This window comes from Oxyura jamaicensis, chromosome 3 (genome assembly GCF_011077185.1).
Source record: "Oxyura jamaicensis isolate SHBP4307 breed ruddy duck chromosome 3, BPBGC_Ojam_1.0, whole genome shotgun sequence".
In the NCBI taxonomy this organism is placed as follows: Eukaryota; Metazoa; Chordata; class Aves; order Anseriformes; family Anatidae; genus Oxyura; species Oxyura jamaicensis.
Window position 1 is genome coordinate 75016331 of NC_048895.1, and position 19143 is coordinate 75035473.

General features: G+C 45.3%; 1 protein-coding gene and 2 long non-coding RNA genes across 3 annotated transcripts in view; 1 reads left to right on the forward strand and 2 right to left on the reverse strand.

Annotated features, from left to right (window-relative positions):
- Positions 1 to 324, forward strand: part of LOC118164391 — a 19398-nt gene extending 19074 nt beyond the window's left edge. The window contains exon 3 of the long non-coding RNA XR_004749473.1: positions 164 to 324. This is a non-coding gene — a long non-coding RNA (uncharacterized LOC118164391). The remainder of the gene's footprint in view (positions 1 to 163) is intronic.
- GRIK2 (glutamate ionotropic receptor kainate type subunit 2) overlaps positions 1 to 4809 on the reverse strand; it is a 377958-nt gene extending 373149 nt beyond the window's left edge. The window contains exon 1 of the mRNA XM_035320853.1: positions 4169 to 4809. Coding sequence (XP_035176744.1) covers positions 4169 to 4283 — 115 coding nt within the window. The 5' untranslated portion in view covers positions 4284 to 4809. The remainder of the gene's footprint in view (positions 1 to 4168) is intronic.
- LOC118164392 lies at positions 147 to 4162 on the reverse strand. The gene is made up of 2 exons (XR_004749474.1): positions 565 to 4162; positions 147 to 471 (listed from the first exon to the last, which is right to left on the reverse strand). It is a non-coding gene; the product is annotated as an uncharacterized LOC118164392 (long non-coding RNA).
- Positions 4810 to 19143: the final 14334 nt, after the last annotated feature.

A 19143-nucleotide genomic window follows, 5' to 3' on the forward strand; every position in this document is an offset into this window, starting at 1 on the left:
TTCTTTCTTTCTTTCTTTCTTTCTTTCTTTCTTTCTTTCTTTCTTTCTTTCTTTCTTTCTTCCTTCCTTCCTTCCTTCCTTCCTTCCTTCCTTCCTTCCTTCCTTCCTTCCTCCCTTCCTTCCTTTCTTTCTTTCTTTCCTTTCTTTTTTTCTTTTTTTAAAGGAAAGGTCAACAGTAGGAAATTATTTCGTGAAGAGTTCAAAACTCTACCTTCATTCATTGAAAAGTATTCTACCTCTTTCCTCTTGGCTTTATTTTGTTTTTAAATTGGGGGAAGGCGAATCCTCCTTCCCTTGCGCCCCCCTCACCCCTTTTTAAATACATAAATCATTCTAACCCGCAACACCCATCTCCCTTTTCCATCTGCTTGAAGCCAGGATTAACTAGAAATACCCACAACGCCAAATCAGCGACGAGGCAAGACTACAGACATGGGCCTCTGCTTTTCTTTACTTTTCTTTTTGAATGTGCTGAAGAAAGGAATAAAAATGCCGGCAACGTGAGGAAAATCTTAGCAGGCCAGTGGGCTCCCTTAGTCCTTCGCACGCTTTCACTTGAGTTACCTGAGGGGGAATTTGGAAACTCAAGGGCCAAAGCGCTTTCACCTTCCGCTCACTGCTCCATATTCAAACCTTTGATGTAGGGAGGACGGGCAGGGTTTTATTCCGCATTGCTTTCGATAGCAGAGACAAGGCCCGAAGCGGGTAATTTAAATAAAGAAGAGTACTTTAGAGTAGTCCAAAAGAAGGAGGAAGCATAGGAATGGGGAAGAAAAGAGGGGTTTTAAGTAGCCCGGCGTCGTACTGCCTTGGGCGAGACGAGTGGGCTTGTGTAAACAGGTTAAGAGTTGTTGATGGCTAACAGCTCTTAATGTCCATTAAAGTCCATTCAGCCTCACGAGTGCTGGGGTGCCCCGAGGGGAGAAAAAGGCAGAAGTGAGCGGGGCCCGGCGGGCCGGGGCTGGGGAGCGGAGCGGCGACACTGAGCGGCCCGGTTCAGCCCGGCCCGGTCCGGCCGCGTTACAGGGGCTTCCCGGGAGCTGCCGCCGGGCTCTGCTCTTCCACGGGAGCAGCGAATGGGAAAGCTACAAGACGCAATCCCTGATAATGGAACGGATCCGCCGACGGGCACAGATTTGGGCTTTTGTACGGTGCCAAATGATAAGGGAAAGGTTTCCATCACACTTAGCTACGGAGAGACAAATGCTAGGCAGCTGCTTTTCTCCTTTCTCAAGCTGGGACCCGGCCCTTTATCCACATCAGTCGTATACACTTAGGTTTAAATAAGCAATGTTTTTTGTTCCTATTTGAAACCCTCGAGTGTGGTGGGTACAAGCCTCACTCTCAGCGGTCCCTGGGCTTGCCCATGGGAAACTACTCATAAACGGCAGAGGAGGAGGGCTGGCCGCAAGCCCCATGAGGCGAGGTGGCACTTAGGAAGGGTGGTGATGTGATGCCCAAATACCACGTTGCCCCCACTCGAATGCCGCCAGGGAGTGACTGATGCCATTGCACCAGCTTCTCCCCGTGCCTGCTCCATAAGGCACAGGCAAAAATAACCCCTTGCCTTTGGCCCAGGTGGCTCGGCTTCCCTGTGTGGTTGCTAAAAGGTATCTGAGAGTGAGTGAGAGAGAGAGAGAGAAAGGACGTGCTGGCTAGTCCCAACAATGACAGAAGCCGTGGGAAGGACAATGCGAATCCACGGTGGTTAATTTGCACAGGAGGAATGAGGGGGCTGCAGCTCTGGCAGGCTTCAAGCTCTCCCCCGTTGCCATAGCGCTCCTGGCTGAGGAAGAAGAACGGGGGCTGGCAGGCTGCCTTCTGGAGGGAATCTCCTCAGCCCTCGCTTCTCGGGAAGGACTCCACGGGAAGGCACGGGCATCCCGGCCCCCTGGTTGCAAGGACACTTGGAAAAGACAGATAGCACAGGAGCCCGGAGGGGATGGCAGGGAATTCCCCTCTCAGAAATAACCAAAGCTCTTCCACAAAGCTTCCTGTTCCTTCCCTCCTCCCCGCCATGCCCTACGCACAGAGATGTCACCCTCTGGGGAAGGGGCTGGGCGGCTCTGGCGGTCAGAGTCGCTCCGCACCTGGACCAGGCTAAATCCAGACTCCTCACAGCAGGGATGTGCAACAGGCCCGGCTAAGCAGGGGGAAAGCCTTCCTCGGGCTCTATTACGTCTAAGATCTCCTATACTAAAATAAGCCAAACAACCATTCCTTGCTTCCAAGCCTCACAGTTGGGTAGGCGACAATTCTTTTTACAGACAAGAAAAAGCAGTCCGTGCTTCAGAAGCAGGCTCATACTTCGCTGCTACATACAATGAAGTGAGCATAACCCGTTAACCGACTAGATGACCCGGACACAGTTCGGAGGGGAAGTTAGCCTAGAAAAATACGTTCCTGTGCCACCATGTCACTGGGTGCCGGAGCCCCGCTGCACCAGCGTTGGGTCTCGGGATTACTAATTATTCGAATCACTGCCAAAATGCTGCTCGCCAGGGCTGTCTCTACAGATACACTGGATCAACAGTTCAGAGAAGATGCTAACCTAAGGAAGGAATGCTCACCTCTTTTTATTGGTGTTGCCGGGAAGATGCTTGTTTACTTAGCTACCCTTGAGAGCAATTCAGGGGTTCTGGAGACCGACCCTCGGCCCGGGCTATGAATCCCGGTCCGTGGAAGGACGGACAGCTGGACAGTGCCAGACCGCAAGTAGCCCCGGCGCTAATTTCACGACCATGACTATGGAGCAGACTGAATGCAAAATAAGCCCCGCAATAATATACGGACCCGTTTAGCCATGTCCTAAGAAACAAGCATTCCTGAAGACGGTTGCTAGGAGCAACGTGCCTTAAGCACCACCTTTAGATCAGATGGAAGAAGAAAATAAGTGCTACTAGGAATTCAGCACACGAGAACAGTAACAGGCTGGTGACTTTTTCATCATTACCAACCTTCCCCACATAAAAGTGTACGCGGGGAGGAATTTAAGCAAAATTAGAGGCAGACCGAGGCGCTACTCCCAGGCGAAGACAAGAGCTTTTAGGGTCCCACGGAAAGGGTTGTAGCGGCTGCTAATAGCTTACAGCAGCCACTGTAACACCCCCTCCAGCCACGTTGCTGGCAGGCACAGAGGATGCCGCTTGTCTGGGGGTGCAACTTTCGGAGTGCCCCCTTGCCCGCTGCGCCTGCGGTGTCCGGGCGGGCGCGTACCGGGCGCGGGGGTCCCGCTGTGAGGCTCGGCCCAGAGGCTCTCCCCGGCCAGCACATCCCGCCTCGGAAGTGAGGTTTACTTTCCCTTCCGTCCTCCCCTTGCTTACTGTAAAACTTCTGCAGCGGATGCACAGCGGCCGAAATTCCTCCCTCGCTTGCTTTCTTATGCACACGTACACACGCGCGGACACACGCAGAGCTGTTAAGGTTAGTTGCATGGTCCGGGTGGGATAGTCTTTAAACTGTGAAACCGCTCTGTTCACCTTGAAATTCCGATCGATGGTTTCTCCTTCCCTCCCTCTCTCTCTCTCTCTCTCTTTTTTTTTTTTTTGGGAGGGTAGTATGGGGGCATGTTGGACATCTTAGAACTTTCCCCGCATATAAAAAACATGTTTTTGAAGAGTGCCGTAAAGACTCTTTCGCGATCACGGAACAAGGCATAAACCATCCATTGTTTAACCCTAAAGGCCAGAGAAGTGGCAAACGCTGCCCGGGAATCCAGCCCGCAGGTCTCACATTACAGCGTCGCTCCCATACGGAGTCGGCTCGGATGGAGCAGGGACGCGCGACCGAAACTTAACAACTAGTTGACACATTTTAACTGATCAAGCACTGTGTTAGCCGTGCTTTCCACTACTATGGAAACAAAAAGGTACATTACGAGGAAGCCACGCAAGCTCCGCAGAGCCTTAGGCAAACGCGTTTGCCAGTCATTTTTCTCTCCATTGTTATTATAATTATCATCACCGTGCCGTTACTACGGCTACAATGAGCTGCAGCGACAGAGAAAACACACAGCAATTCATCCCTCCGGATGCAAAATGCACAGGGACTTCGGTGCTTGACTCCGGTAACATGTCCCAGCTCTCCCCCAGCACCCCCTTCTGAGTCAATCCTACGTAAATCGCATTCAGGCTTAAACGCACAATGAAAAAGTGTCGGGAAATCTTACCAAATCTTAATACATGTGTAGTTCCTTGAGAATATCCAATCCACAGTAAGCAAAGAAGGAGTCTAATGGTGCATCTGAAGACTGGATTAGTTAGAATAGGGGAAATAATCTTCATGATGTTTCTATGCACACACGCGCTGCCTTACTTCCCCCTTCTAAGCCGTCAGGTTTCCCGGTAGGGTGAGAATGAGGATACGTAAACTGATGGCCCTCAGACACGATCACGGCATGGTCACAGACAGAGGAGAGAGTCTACGCTTCCCAAACCCATTAGCAATCCCTGCATGTTCTTCATTCACTGCGCCAAGGAGCAACCTTCAACTGCAAGGAATGGTGGGACATCCATGTTAGTCGGGGGAGAATCCTTGAGAAATCCAAACACACACAATGTCCAGCCGAGTAAACCTGGGAGGCAAGAAAGGAGGAAAATCAATAGGTAATCCAGCTCGAGAAACCGCTGAGGTATCGCCACATAGCGAGAGTCAATGAGCACCAGCCGTTTTACTGGCGAAGCTTTTGCCGTGCTCCCATTCTACTGCACTGCTGCACAGCTTCTGACGCGAAGCCAAGATTAAGTGAGAGAAATTGAGATAGCTCTTCTCGTCTTAAGGCTGCCTGCCAGACAGCCTTCCCAATTCATATTATGCAACCGATCTGATCGCCTAGCGTTCTCGGAGGAGAAAAAAAAAAAAAGTCCGGTTTTATATACGTGTTTTTAATTGTTATTAGTATTTCGGTTGTTCTGGGCAATATCTATAGGGATCTGTGGCGGGGGATGGGGAAGGAGAGGAGAGGGCTGTAGGAGAGAAGGGAATCGGCTTTATAAAAATCAATTCATGCATTTTAATAGCTGACAGGCTGGGTTTAAATCACTTAGCTTTAGAGTTGTGAAAGAGAAGGCTGACAACAGAGTCATGCAGGTTGTCAGAGCAACGTTTAGGCTAAAAAAGGATCTTGATATTTACGTTAGCTAACTGTTACTTACTCACTTTAATGCATGAAATAGGATAAATGTGATAGTTTTTATATTGTCTGTCCTTAGGAACTTGCCCCAGACTCAGTGATTACGGAGCAACAGCCTGCTTCTGCAAGGTAAACAGGAACAGGCAGCGCTACAACAGCATTGTTGAATGCACAGACTTGTATTTCAGTTTCACTCAACTTGCTTGAAATTTCAGTATTTTTTAAAAAGACAGTAACTTGCGGATTTACCAGTTTGTATTTTGCACTCTATTCTGCCACTCTTTTTTTTTTTTTTTTTTTTTTTTTTTTTTTTAAACAAAAATTTAAAAAAAATCGGGTTTTTAAAATTTTTTTTTTTTGAATCTTTTTTTCCAATCTTTTTTTTTTTTTTTTTTTTTTTTTTTTTTCCACACACAGCTTTCCTATCACTCTCGTATTATCAAAGTATTGCTGTTGCTCCCTGTACTGAGAGGTGTATGTAGTTTGTTATTTTGTGGTCCTCAGTGAGAACAATAGCACCCTCCAGTTTGATAACAGGATACTGAGTTTGTATCTGCAACAGCAGCCATGGACTTTTCTCTTTTGGCCAGGTGTTCCAAAGAAGATGAACTCACTCTCTGGACTACTTCAGATTTTTCTCGGAAATACAATCAGTTATGTGCTTGTGACCATTAATATATGCCGAACCAGGGCTGTCAGACTTTGCAATCTAAGTGAAGCTTTTGCTGAACCTACTTAAGCATTATTACAAATATTAAAAGACAATTCCTAGATTCTCCACAAGGAAATGAATTCATTTTATTCTATATTCTGCCTACAGAGATCTTTTGTCTCCTTTATCTCCCTCATTGCCTTTTATTACCAAAGAAAATATCACTGAGAGACTTCCCCCACACATAGATATAGATGAACACAGAATAAACCTGACCTTACAGAAATAAATACCAATGATGCCAAGCTAATGAGAATAGTCTGTGGAATCTATCAGAAGGAGAGCGTGGCTAAGGTGAGTTCCAGATTATTTTTAAATGACATCTGTGTATCTTGGACATGTAAAGAAGTAACAGCAGCATTTAATTTATTACTTTTAATGTTGGTGCTCCGTATCCCTGAAAGTGTTAGCAATTCACAGTAACTTTTTTTTTTTTTTTTTTAAATCATTATGGCTTATGGTTTTCTCTGCATGCATTTACTTAAAACACTGTAAAATGCTGATGAAAAGAAATGTACATTCTGTGAAGGGATTATTAAATATCATCGATTTTTTTTCTTTAAGATGGAGGCATAACTGCAGTGTCAAAAATAAGTATCATGAATGGCTAGTTCTGCAGTCTAGCAGGGAATTCAGACGATTTGACTGTTGGAGCACTTTAAAAAGAACACCTAGTGTTAAAAGCAAGGATATCTAGCGACTCCTTCAGTTCACACTTAGAATATCTTCCAGGAATAAAAAAATATGCACAGATCGAGATGCTCTTTCTTGTATTTGCTATCTTTTTTGTTCTACTTGTCCATATTTTATCTTAGTCCAAGGAGAAATAAAACTGACATGCATGAACACTGTGAACGTTCTTTCCTTTCTCATCTTTCCCGTGATGTTACTGAAATAAAGGACATTAGGCATCTTTTTAATTCTGACTGCACATATGTAGCTTTCCGTCAAAATTGAATTTTTAATTTAACTTAGCTCAGGTAAGCATTTCTGAAAGCATATGATTCATCGAGAGCTTTATCACAATTGACAAGACAAACTTTGGGCAAAGTGACCCCTTTAATCAGTCTGATTTTCTGAGGTCTCTTGAAATAAATAGATAAATAAATAAATAAATGCAGCTACCTGTAATCAACCCCAGCAGAGCTCCTAAGACTTCCTAACTCACCCAGGCATTTCTACTATACCTGGAATGACAAACCAACATATGATCAATCCCTTGCACTGCTAACCACTCAGCTGCCCCTGCGGACCCTTCGGCCGCACCGGTAAGGCTGAGGCCGAGTTTTCCCCTTTCCCTCCACCGACTACAGGGGAGAGGCACCACGGAGAGAGCACGGCCCGGCTCGGCTCGGCCCGGCTCTGCACGGCACGGCACGGCTTGGCTCCTTCAGCACCACGGAGAGCTCTACCGGCCCCGCCGGCCAGCCTCCGCGCCGCCAGGTCGCGCCAGGCGTCCCAACGCCCCCGCCAGTCGTTTCGCGACACGAAAAGGAAATCGCGATATGCCATCGGCATCTCTACAGGCACGTCTGGTAGCCTGGGCGATGCCAGCTGGCCCGCTGCCTTGTGGCGGTTTGTGGGATCGGGAGGAGTACCGCTCTCCTCCTCTGAGATCATCATCGCCTAATGCCCCGTGCCAACGCCACCCCTCCCTTCGTTCACATCCTAGCGAGCTCGTAGTTAACCGAGATTTACTTCCCCAAGAATATCGGTTCCTTATCAAAAAGTAGATCTTGTAAGACGTCGGATGTTTGGAAGTCATTGAATATGCGGTGACTGAAGACCATTTATAGACTGTACAATTAACTACTGCCTCCGACTTCACCACCCTAGACTCCTTTTCTCTTAATTGGACTTTAGTTTCTTTTATTCTTCGCAAGAGGAAAGGGTAATCTTTAAAAACATACTTTGGTCCACCCTCCAGGATAATTTTAACACGAGACCAGGAAAATGTCCTTAACTCCTTTCATATTTCCTTCCCCGTAAGACATACAGTTCAAAGGTTGGAGATCCCTAATAAAATATTCTGCTGGAGAAGCTGGTTTTGTCTCTCGGGGGCTTGTCACCGCTGTTATGCAGGTCTTTTCAGATTAAAGTCTTTATGAAACTGCCCTCTTCACTTCATTGATCAGCAACTGGAAAATCTGCAATTCCTTGGCTATGTGTTTTAATTTCTTTTACATTTTGGCCATCTATAGTAGGCATACTGATAATACATTTTTAATACACAAGGACAATGTTCAAGTGAAGCTGGTATGAAAAATAGCATTCCAGCTAGGGGTAAAGGAGAATAGATCCTCTAAGGCCTTTAAATCTTTTCTGGGTAATAAAAGCCTACTAAATTCTTTAGGTATGTGTCAGGTATAAATGGTGATCTTATGTACCTAATGTTTCATTTGGAAAGGAGAGATATGTGATTCTGATAACCTTATTACATCAGGCACTTTCTTTTTTTTTTCCTTCAGAACATATTTTCATGTACTGTTACCATAATAAAAGTTAATCCAGTTCCAGCTAGCTGCCACCTACTGGGATGTATAGCTTTACCATATCACTTTAAAAAGGAAATGGCTTTCATTTTCAGGTCATAGCTATGTCTCTAAGAACAGATGATAGGTTTTTTTTTTTATATCACTTAATCTACAGTTTTGTTCTCTCCCAACATCAACTGATACAAATTCCGTATGTATTTAACATGTGACCCCCAAAGCTTTGTTTCTCGGGCATTTTTTGACAAATTCTTGCAAAGACTCGCATGCCACCACAGTCCTCCCCGTGTTGCAATCTGGTGTGAGGAGAGCCAGAGCTTACCGCAACACCTGACCAGCCTCTCTAGATCAGACAAGTATTGCAGCTTTGCTGACAAAGCAGTAACACAGTCCTCCCTTTTTAAAGGTTTGCCTTTTTAAAGGTTTGCATTTCAGATGAATGTTGATATCATTATTGAAAAACACATTGTGGCCCACTTGCACTTCACTCCCATCAGCTCCAAAAACCATAGGTTCCCCTCTGTCTGTTATTAGCTCAGTCCAAATTTACAACCAAGTTTCTGCTACGCTGATGATTAATGACATTTTAAGATGGTAATTAATTTTTAGCTAGCGGAAAGACGTGCATTCTAATTAACGAACTGAGTATGCCATAGATTAACTTGTTCAGGCACTTTGGGGTATCACAGCAATGCACTTTCGTAGCAGGTTTTAAGCAGAGAGAAGAAACATTTATGACATTATCAGATCAGCCTATGACATATGCAGATCAGCCTTTCGTCCCTTCAGTTTGCTTTGGGCTTTGGAAGCAGTGAATGATTTCGGGGAGGGAGGAAGGATGCTTAACGTTCTCCACGCTCTACTCCACCAAAAGTTTCTACGGCAAACGTGAAGAGAGGTTTCATTATAATGTATCCTTTCCTTTTCAGTGCGCAGAGGCTCTTGCAGTCATGCCGCCACGCTGGAAGCAGGAATGTCTCTTGCTTCACATAGAGAGTGTCGGCTCCCTGGCTGGGTTAGCGATGGATGCTTTCCCAAAGAATGCTGAAATTGTTCAGAAATGAAGCACCGGAGGGCCGAGCAGCCAAGAGGTGGGTGCCGGGGTAGGGCCAGGAGGAGACCCCACGGAAGTAGCGACTCCTGTCCACCCACAACTCTAGCGAAGTTGCAGCCCGTTTCTCACCTCGCCTCCCCCGAGCGAGGGGGGGCACCACCTCCAGGCTCTCGTCTCGGCCACCCCGAGCCCAGCCGCGGGGCACAACCCGGGGCTACCGCTGGAGCCGGGCGGGGGGCACCGGGGGTCTGCGCTGCCTTAACCCCTCGCCCCCACTTCCCACCCCTCCGCCCCCAGCCTGGGGTTGGTGAGGAGCAGCGCAGGGAGGGGGGAGTGGAAGGCGACAGCACCCGGCGTCAGGATCCGGCCAGCCCAGCGGTGCCCGGGTCCTTCAGCTCAGCGCTCCCCTTTGCCCGGAGACACCTGGCCGAGGGACAGCGCCGTGGGCAGCGCTCGGCACAGCGCAGCGACGGTGCTTCGCCCCCCCCATCCCCCACCCCCCGCCGCCACCGCCCCCAGCAGCCCCTCACTAACATGCAGCCCCTCTGGCCGTGGCGGCCAGCCGGAGACCCCGGGACATCATCCTACCTTGAGCTGCGGGCGGGGAAGCGGGGATGGAGAGGAAGGCGGAGGCGGGGGGGAGGAAGGGCGGTGGCAGGACGCCGGGGGATGCCCGGGCTGCGGTGCAGCCGGCGTCCGGGCACCACTGACGGCGGCGGCAAGCGGCGGCCGAGGGAGGGAGGGAGGGAGGGAGGAAGGGAAGGAGGGAGGGAGCGAGGGAAGGAGGGAGGAAAGAAGGGAGGGAGGGAGGGAGGGAGGGAGGGAGGGAGGGAGACCCGCCTCCCGTCGGGAGCGCTGCACAGCACACTTTAAAGGAGCAGAAACCCGCTTCCTCCGCGCTCACCGCAACGCTGAGCCCCCGGCCGGCGACAGAGCTCCGCGGGCGGCCGGCGAAGCAGAAACGCTCCCGGCGCTCCCTCCCCCGCTACCGCCCCAGGGGCCGAGCTCGCCGGGAGGCGCCTTTCCAAGGCACGAAATGTCCTCGGGGTCCCCCAGCCCGTTTTGCAAATACAGAGGTGTGTGTGCGTCGGGGGGGCTTCGGCCCAACAGAACGGCGCCAAGCGAACTCTCCCTATCCCCGCTCCACCTCGTGCCCACCGGGGTGCCAGAAAAAGTCCGTGTGCCTTTGACTGCTTGCTCATGGTGAACCCTGACTGCCTCCCCGACCCCCACCCCCCAACTCCCCCCCCCCGCCCCTCAGGCCTCCTCTTTCCTTGGGCTAGTGTGGACTGAGCTCGGACACTTTGTCACCATCCTGTCCATGCGGACAGGGGGCCGGGGTGGAAGCTTGTACGAGGGCGACTAAGGGGGGGGGGGGGGGGGGGAGAAGGACAGAGCGAGCCTGGGCCCGGGGCGAGTGGGGGGCAGAGCCAGCGCCCCCCGGGGGAGCTGCCACCGCCTGCGCACCCCTCCCGGCCCGACACGCTCCTCAGCGGGGGGATAAGCGGGGTGAGAAATGCAGTCCCTTCTCCCCCCCTCGCCCTCTGGCAGGATTGCCAGTGCTCTCCTCTCCACCCCTGCTCCGCTCGCCCCCGCAACGCCACAGGCGTCTGCCTAATTCCCCCTCTCCTCCCCATTGCGTTCCCCGGCTCGGACGTGCCTTGAAGCGCTGCAGGGTTCCCCCACCCTCAGCCTTCCCGAGATCCGATCTCCCGGCAGACGTGCGGTGCAGTTTGACAGGAGAATTGCCGTCCCCTCGCCTTTCCCTCACGCCAAACACCCGTCCCTGCATCCGCGGGGGAGCGCTGCCCGCACCCCCAAAAGGATGCTTAGGATTTTCCCTGCTCCATCCGCCCAAGAGATCCACCAGGGAGCCGTGGTTATCGGAGACGGGGGGGCTCGGAGAGCGTCAAAGAGATGGGGCTGGGGCGGGTGGGGGCTGGTGACTGAGAAGCTCCTATAATTAAGTAAACAGCAGAGTTGTTGTGCGCAGTAAATAAATAGTCAATGATCCCATTGTGGGGCCGGGCGCAGGCGGCACAGACCGCGACGGGCTCGTCGCGATTGGACTCTGGCCGCTGTGACTTGCAGCTTAATCGCCCCGCAGCACAGCTCTTAATTACTTGCAGCGCGCTTACATGGCCGACAGAAAATTCATTAGTCACTCCATTCGCCCGAAGCTGTAATGGAGATAACTCTTGTGAAAAACCAAAGGCAGCGGCAAAGCGAAGCCCTTGTTGCCACCCTGGGAACGAAGGGCGCGGGGCAGTAGGCTCCACGCCGGGAGGAACCAGGTGGTTGCTTGTGGGGCCGCAGGAACCCAAAGGGGGCAACCCCGGCTAAAACTGAGCCTGGTGGGGTCCCGTCGGAGGGAGAGGCGTCGGGGGGATGGCCCGAGCGACCGAGGGATGCCCACGACCTGCGGGAAGGCGAGGCCGATTAACGCTGCGGGCAGGCGGAGGGTGGGAAACGTGCGAGGTCTGATGAGCGAGTAACACCTGTGCGAGCAGCGGCTCGGTGATCCCGGCCTTCTTTTCTCACTGACTGCCTTTGCGCTGTTGCTCTCCAGAGTTTTCAGACATAAACACGGAACGAGGCAGACATACAAATATACGGGACTCAACTGTGTCTTTGTAAGATGAGAGAAAGGAAGGCAGGGGGAGAAAAGGGGTGTGGCGTTTCATGTCTATTATCGCTCATAGATTGTGTAACGCCTCCATGAAATCATTTCACCTAAACTACATTCATGCACAGTCTTTTCCCTTGTTACTTGGATTACAGTTATGTCCAGACATGGGATCCTCAGTGTTTTCCTCAGCCTAAAACATTTTACATAGAATCTTGTCCTCCCTTAGGCAGGTGATTCCCAATGTCACTAGAGCTGTTACCAACTTCTATCACTCCGGAGGACGTCACATAAATACCATTATTATTCAAGGGAAGAAATTTGGAGCAGGAAGACGTGAATAAGCCTAAGATCACTCTAAAAACCTGTGACATAATAGGAAGACAATACAGGATTCTCTTTTCTCATGCTTTGATTACTGCAAAAGCCCATAATTCCAAAACTGACAAAGTTTCTAGTTATATTCCCAGTTTTTTCCCAGTTTCTTCCCAGTTACACTATGGGAGCTTTGAACTTTATTGGCACCGAACACCTGAAAGAAGCATATAGAAAAGCACAGGCCTAGTTTGTCACTATTCAAAATAAGATATACTGGAGAATGTGTCACACAAGATGCTGGGCTCTTACAAGGAAAAACAACAACAACAACAACAACAGAAAAACAATACAAAAACAAACCCTACAAGCTTACTCATTTGCTTCTTTTTTGTTGTTGATTATTTTAATGTCATATCTTCACTAGAAATTTAAAGCATTTTTCAAATGTTTTAAGAATTTCACCCAATAAGAAAAAATAAAATAATAATAATAAAAAAGTAAATGAATTTGTAACGATCTTCACAAGAATGGTTTCTAGGTTTGTTTGTTTTCCCCAGAATTATTTCTTAAGATATAGAATGAAATAATATGGGTTTATCACAGTCCCATCCCATTAGGTGCATTTGCACCCTGAAGTTTGAAATGATGTTAACTTGTAGCCTAATTCCCTTAAGCCTTTCAAAAGAAAATTATGCAATGATGTCAGACATTATTATTATTATTATTTTATTTTTCCTCCACATAAATTTATCACCAGTACTCAGTACATTCAATATTTTTTTCTTTCCTTGCTTCAGTTTGGGTAAGCTATGCCAATGTAAACTCTGGTAAAATTTTAAGATCTTTCAAAAGAACTTCAGTGTAAATCTATGATACTTCCAGATCTACAAAGACGCAAAACTAACCAATATATTCTCTTACGTGTTCTCATGTAAGCTTTTACTGTTCAAATGAATGACCTAAATATGAGTATTGACACTTGTTCAAGATAAGCAGTTCACAACTTGTGCTCTGCCACAGAAAATACTGAAGCAAACTTCCAGGGCTTCAGATCTCAAGCAACTGAATATTTTGTTCTTCCTGCCACAAATTCTTTTATTTTTGTTATCTTTTTGTGATTTCAGAAATACCAGTTTGTCTTTCAGGAAATCTGTGTCCTACTGCTCTGTGACAGGAAATTCTGCTACTGTACGTGGTAAAGAAAGAATTATCATCACAGTAATTTGGCCAAGGAAAATCCTCCCAGATTTCATCTCTTTTCACAGATTTTTGTGGCTTTTAATGATGACCTTGTTATAGTCATAATGCTAGTCAGGCCGGCTGCATGTATCAAGTCTTGTACTTTCAAACCCGAGAGTGAGTCAAAACAGGATGTAACAAAAGAAAAAGATATTTGTCTAAAAGCAATAAATCCCTGTTCTTGTATTAGCCACTTGAGGGAGACAACGAGCCATAGGTTGCATTTGTATGTCAGTTTGATGGATCACATACAAAATTGAATTTTTAATTGATGATGGGTTTGCATCCATTGTGTGTTGCTGTTAATTTTAAAAAATACTGATTTGGTGTAACACAGAGAGCATAATGGTGTTCATAGTAGTTCACAGATCTGATATGTCTGATAGTTTTCTTCTCTCACTTTACACTGTTGAGCAAGACAGGGTCATATCAAGACTTTCATTAACAGCTCTTAGACAAGAATATCTAGCCTTTCCAGAAGATATCTCAGGCTCTAAAATTAATATCTCACACCTGGTCAAGGTCTAACTAAGACTTACTTACAAGTTAACTCACTTTATTGTTTCAATGAGGTGCATTGCTTTAAGAGGCCTAAGATACAACACTACTAGGAGCAACTCTGGGAACTGGGGTTGTTTACTCTGGAGAAGAAGATTCTCAGGGGAGACTTTATTGCTCTCTACAACTACCTGAAAGGAAGTTGTGGGCAGCTGGGAGTCAGCCTCTTCTCTCAGACAACTAGTGATAAGACTAGAGGGAATAGGCTCAAGTTGTGCCAGGGGAAGTTCAGGTTGGAAATGAGGAGACTTTTTTTTTTTTTTTTTTTTTCTCAGAAAGAGTAGTCAGGTATTGGAACACATTGCCCAGGGAGTCACCATCTTTGGGGGTGTTTAAGAAAAGGTTGGATGTGGTACTTAGGGACATAGTTTAGTGGGTAATATTGGTGGTTATGGAATGATTGGACCAGATGCTCTGGGAGGTCTTTCACAACCTTAACGATTCTGTGATTCTAAGAACTACAGGCTTCTCAGGCTCACCTCCATTGCTGGGAAAGTGATGGAGCAGCTAATCATGGATACCATTCCCAGGTACATGAAGGACAAGAAAATTATTGGGAGTAGTCAAAATAGCGGAAGTCATTCTTGACCAGATTGGACATGGTTTAGTGGGTGACATTGGTAGTAAGGTGATGGTTGGACCAGATGACCTTGAAGGTCTTTTCAAATCTTAAGGATTCTATGCTTCTATGAAATCGATAAACTTCTTTAATGATATCAACTGGCCTGGTAGGTGAAGGGAGAGCAGTGGCTATTTTCTTAATATACTTCAGTAAGGCTTTCAACAGTGGCTCTCCTGTAAGATTCTCACACAGACGTTGATGAAGTACATTGAGCAGACACTGAGGTGGACTGAAAACTGGCTGAATGGTCAAAAACAGAGGGTGGCGATCAGTGGCACAAAGTCTAGTTGGAGACCAATAATGAGCAGTATACCCTGGGGTTCAGTACTGAATCCAATCCTGTTCAACATCTTCATTGCTTATGTGGATGATGGGGCAGAGTATACCCTCTGCAAGTTTACAGATGACACAAAACAGGGATGAGAGGCTGATACACCAGAGGGTTGTGCTGCCATCCAGAGAGAGCTGGACAGGCTAGAGAAATGGCAAGGCAGGAACCTCATGAATTTTCACAAGAAGAAATACAAAGTCCTGCAAGGAGTGAGGAACAACCCCAGACACCAGTATGCACTGGGGGACACCCAGTTGGAAACTATCTTTGCAGAAAAGGACCTGGCAGTCCTAGTGGACAACAAGTTGACCGTGAGCCACTAAGATGCCCTTGCTGCAAAGAAAACTAATGGTATCCTTGGCTGCAATAGGCAGAACACTGCCAGCAAATAGATCCTTCCAACGTCATCTAGTCTGTGATTCTGCAATTCTCATGTGTTCCCCAGCCTTCTCGTCTCCAGACTAGTTCTATTTCTCAGCATCTCAGAATTATCAAGTATTGAGTGGAAGGAAAGTCTACTATTATTATGTTTCTAGGTTACAGCCTCATTCAGAAATCCAAATAAGATGTTTGACTTCTTTGGAACCATGTGATATTGTAGATTCATATATGCTTTGTGACAGTAATGTCTAGGTCCTTTCCTGCTTCACTACTCCCCTGGCTATCAGTTTCCTCAGTTGCATTTGCTAAGCTACTCATTCTCTCCCAAGTGTAGAATCTCGTGTTTGTCTCCGTTGAATATAGCTTGTAGTTTTCCAGAACATTTCAATTTGCTGAGACAGATTTTAAATTCTGTATCTAACCATCACCATTTCTGCAGCTTCTGCTATGTTGTCTTCATCAAACATTTAAATGAAGCTGCCAAGTCACTAATAGAAACACAACAGAAGTACAAAATAGCAGGACACAAAGAATCCTAAAGATTTTATTTTAGTTTAGTTTTGTTTTGTTTTGTGTTACAGTTCAAAAATATAACAATAAAAACTGCTGTGCACCAACTTTCACATCCTGTTTTGCTTATGCAAATGTCATGTTTTGTTCAGGTTTATTCTTAGAAACTCTTTTGTTTATGAATACCAATATTTTTTGTTGTTGTTTATGAATACCAATAAGACCAATAATGTCTTATGCTTGTGCTTTGTTCTTTGAGCCCAACAGAATCTCCTCCTCTCCATCCATCCCACCATCCCCACCCCTTTTCAAGGAAAAAAAAGTACGTGGGTATAGTATTGTATAGGTTTAATGAATTTGTATAAGTCTAGCTTTTTACAAACATAACATTAATTTAGATGCATGGAATAAAAATGTTAATAGCTGGACCAAGAAAGCCCTGCAACAATAAACAAAATTTTGGCAAAAATGTGAAGACAGAACTTCTGTGGAGCCAATTGTATGTTTGGGAACTAATTTTGCATCTAGACTCCTCAAAAGTATGTCCCGATATGTTCCAAACAAGAACAGGATACCCCAGTGCTGGATGCCTTGTAATATGGTCTTAACAAAACTCCAGTCAATAAGAAAAATAAGGCTTTAGTTTAATTAGCGAGGAGTGGAAATATCTCTAGTATGAGGCAATGTTAAACAGGTAGGTAACTTTGAATTGTAAATATGAAAAAGGACATTCTAATAATGGGAAGAAACTTCACTTTTACTTTGCTACTCGGTTATTATTCCAATAAGACTTAAACTTCAGTAATGACACAAGAATGAAATGGGTCTTTGATCATTGTGCTTTTACATGTCCTTCTTAGAATATACTATACTCAAAGATTAATATTAATCATAAAACAGTGAGCTGAAAGAGTCTGTGTATACTTGTATAGTTAATCTACTAGTATACTTGACCCAAACTCTCCAGGCACTGAGGACTTTGTGTTTGTTGTCACACTTACAATAATATATATATATATATATATATATATATATACATTTCAAATATTTGAATGATCTATTCATTGTGAACTTTTAGAAACAATTTTCAAGGCGAAGAGTATAGTAGGAGAATATATGTTATATATTGTTTCAAATGCCTAATCTTGAAGTAATAACATAATTAGGATTGACAGTTGATATATTTGTGTTTAATATATATATATGAGAGTAGCCCTCCATCCTCAAATATGCATCCATTTAAACCAAGTCATATATAATATAGGCTGACGAATTGTATTCATCTCATTACTTTTCCTGGGAGTTAGAAATCAACAAGAATCCATTGACAAGATTCAGATATATGACACCACATATCACAAGTTAGTTGAGGCAACAGCCACAAAGTAGTTTAGCCTTTAGTATTAGTTGCTCACTAGAACAACTGTTGAAAGATGCTCCATTGACTTCCAATACTCAGAATAAAGGAATTAAAATTTACTACTTTGTAGAGAATTACCACAAGATCTGTGCAGTGTTTAAATCTCTTTGAGGTTTTGGAAACTGAATTTCACCTAAAGCAAGCATACACTTTTAATCTACCTTGAAATTATTTTAGATAGACTATATGAAGTGCATTTGGTTCATTTCAAGGGGGGCAAGGAAATTGCTCCACTAATCAGACTTAAGCTGTTTATCAGATGTGGAGAGTCATTTCTAGTACGTGAAAATATTCCTTAGGGCATATTCCTCTACAGTACATATTTTATGTATATAGAAAGTTACATACCCTAGCATTATATTATAAAACAGGATAATGACCTACTTTAGCAATGATAACCATAAATGAAGTAATGGAACCACAAATAGCATGTAAAAATCAACACCTTAATGAAGTAATTCAAACTTTTATTCACCCAATACTTTTCACATTTTACTAAGCATTTATAAGAACCTTTACTTCCTTACTTTCTTTGATATCTCATTCATGTGCTGAGAAGAAGGAACAAAACTTTCACTTCAGTCTGAATTTTTAGTAGAACAAAATTCTTAGCTTCTGGGAGACAATTTAAGCACTGTAGTCAGCAGGATTCAAATATTTATTTAAATGTCTTGTCAAATTAAGATCTGACTTAGAGGAACCATCTAAGGTAGTGCAAGGACCTTCTTTCTCTGGAGAACACACTAGCACCTATACACAGACTACCCAAATGAGAGTCACATTTCAGTGATGAAAACTGTCTGCTTAACATCTCAGTTTCATATAATCCTGACAATTAACTTGATAGCTTAATTTCAGTATGTTGTAAAAATCTGTTGTTCAGAAGAAAACCTTCTAAAAGTGTAAAGAACAAAGAGTGGGCTTATTTTCATTATTTTGCTGAAGCTGGAATTTTAAAGTTGTTGAGGGAAAAAAATTGGCTCTTGGACATACTGTTCTGTGAGAAAGATCAGGACAAGGAAGAGAGGATGAATCCAATGCTGTAAAGAGCACAACCTGATCCTAAAACTGAAACAGAAACTGAAAATCGGGAAGGATAAGAGAAATCAAAAACTATTCCGAAGTTGACAGGCCCCTTGCTGGGAGGAAGGGAGAATGGAAGATAAGTATCTGAAAGGAAATAAAACATTTCAAATGTACTGAAATTGCTTGAAAGCTGAGAGAAGACACTATGTTGAAACAACTGCCAGAAGGAGTGAAGTCTTGCTGAAGATGAAAAGAGCCACACAGGCTATTCTTGGATAGCTTAGGAGAGTTTGATTCTCTTTCTCACTATGTACCATGCAAAGCAACTTTATGGGAGAGTTTTAACTCAGTCTGCAATCATTGTAACTAGTTAGCATGATACTCCCAATTTGGCCTGGTTTCATGTCTATAAATGGTGAACAAGAAGGCCTTGAGAACACAGAGGGGCAGACTCACAGTCGTTCTTATCAAAACTAATGTCCAGTCTGAAGAGAAACAGAAACTTTCTAATATTCTAGATTTACTTAAATATACAAACAAGAAAAGTGTGGTCCCTTTTATTTCAGCACGTATTTTTTTCTCCTGGCAGATAAGAGGAACAAATTTGTTATCTTTTGATACAGAAGAAAAGAAATACATATCCATCTCCAAATGCGGCATTCACTTTTGGAAGTCCTTCAGGAAGAATATCTAAATGAAATGAAAATTCTCATCTCAACAGGA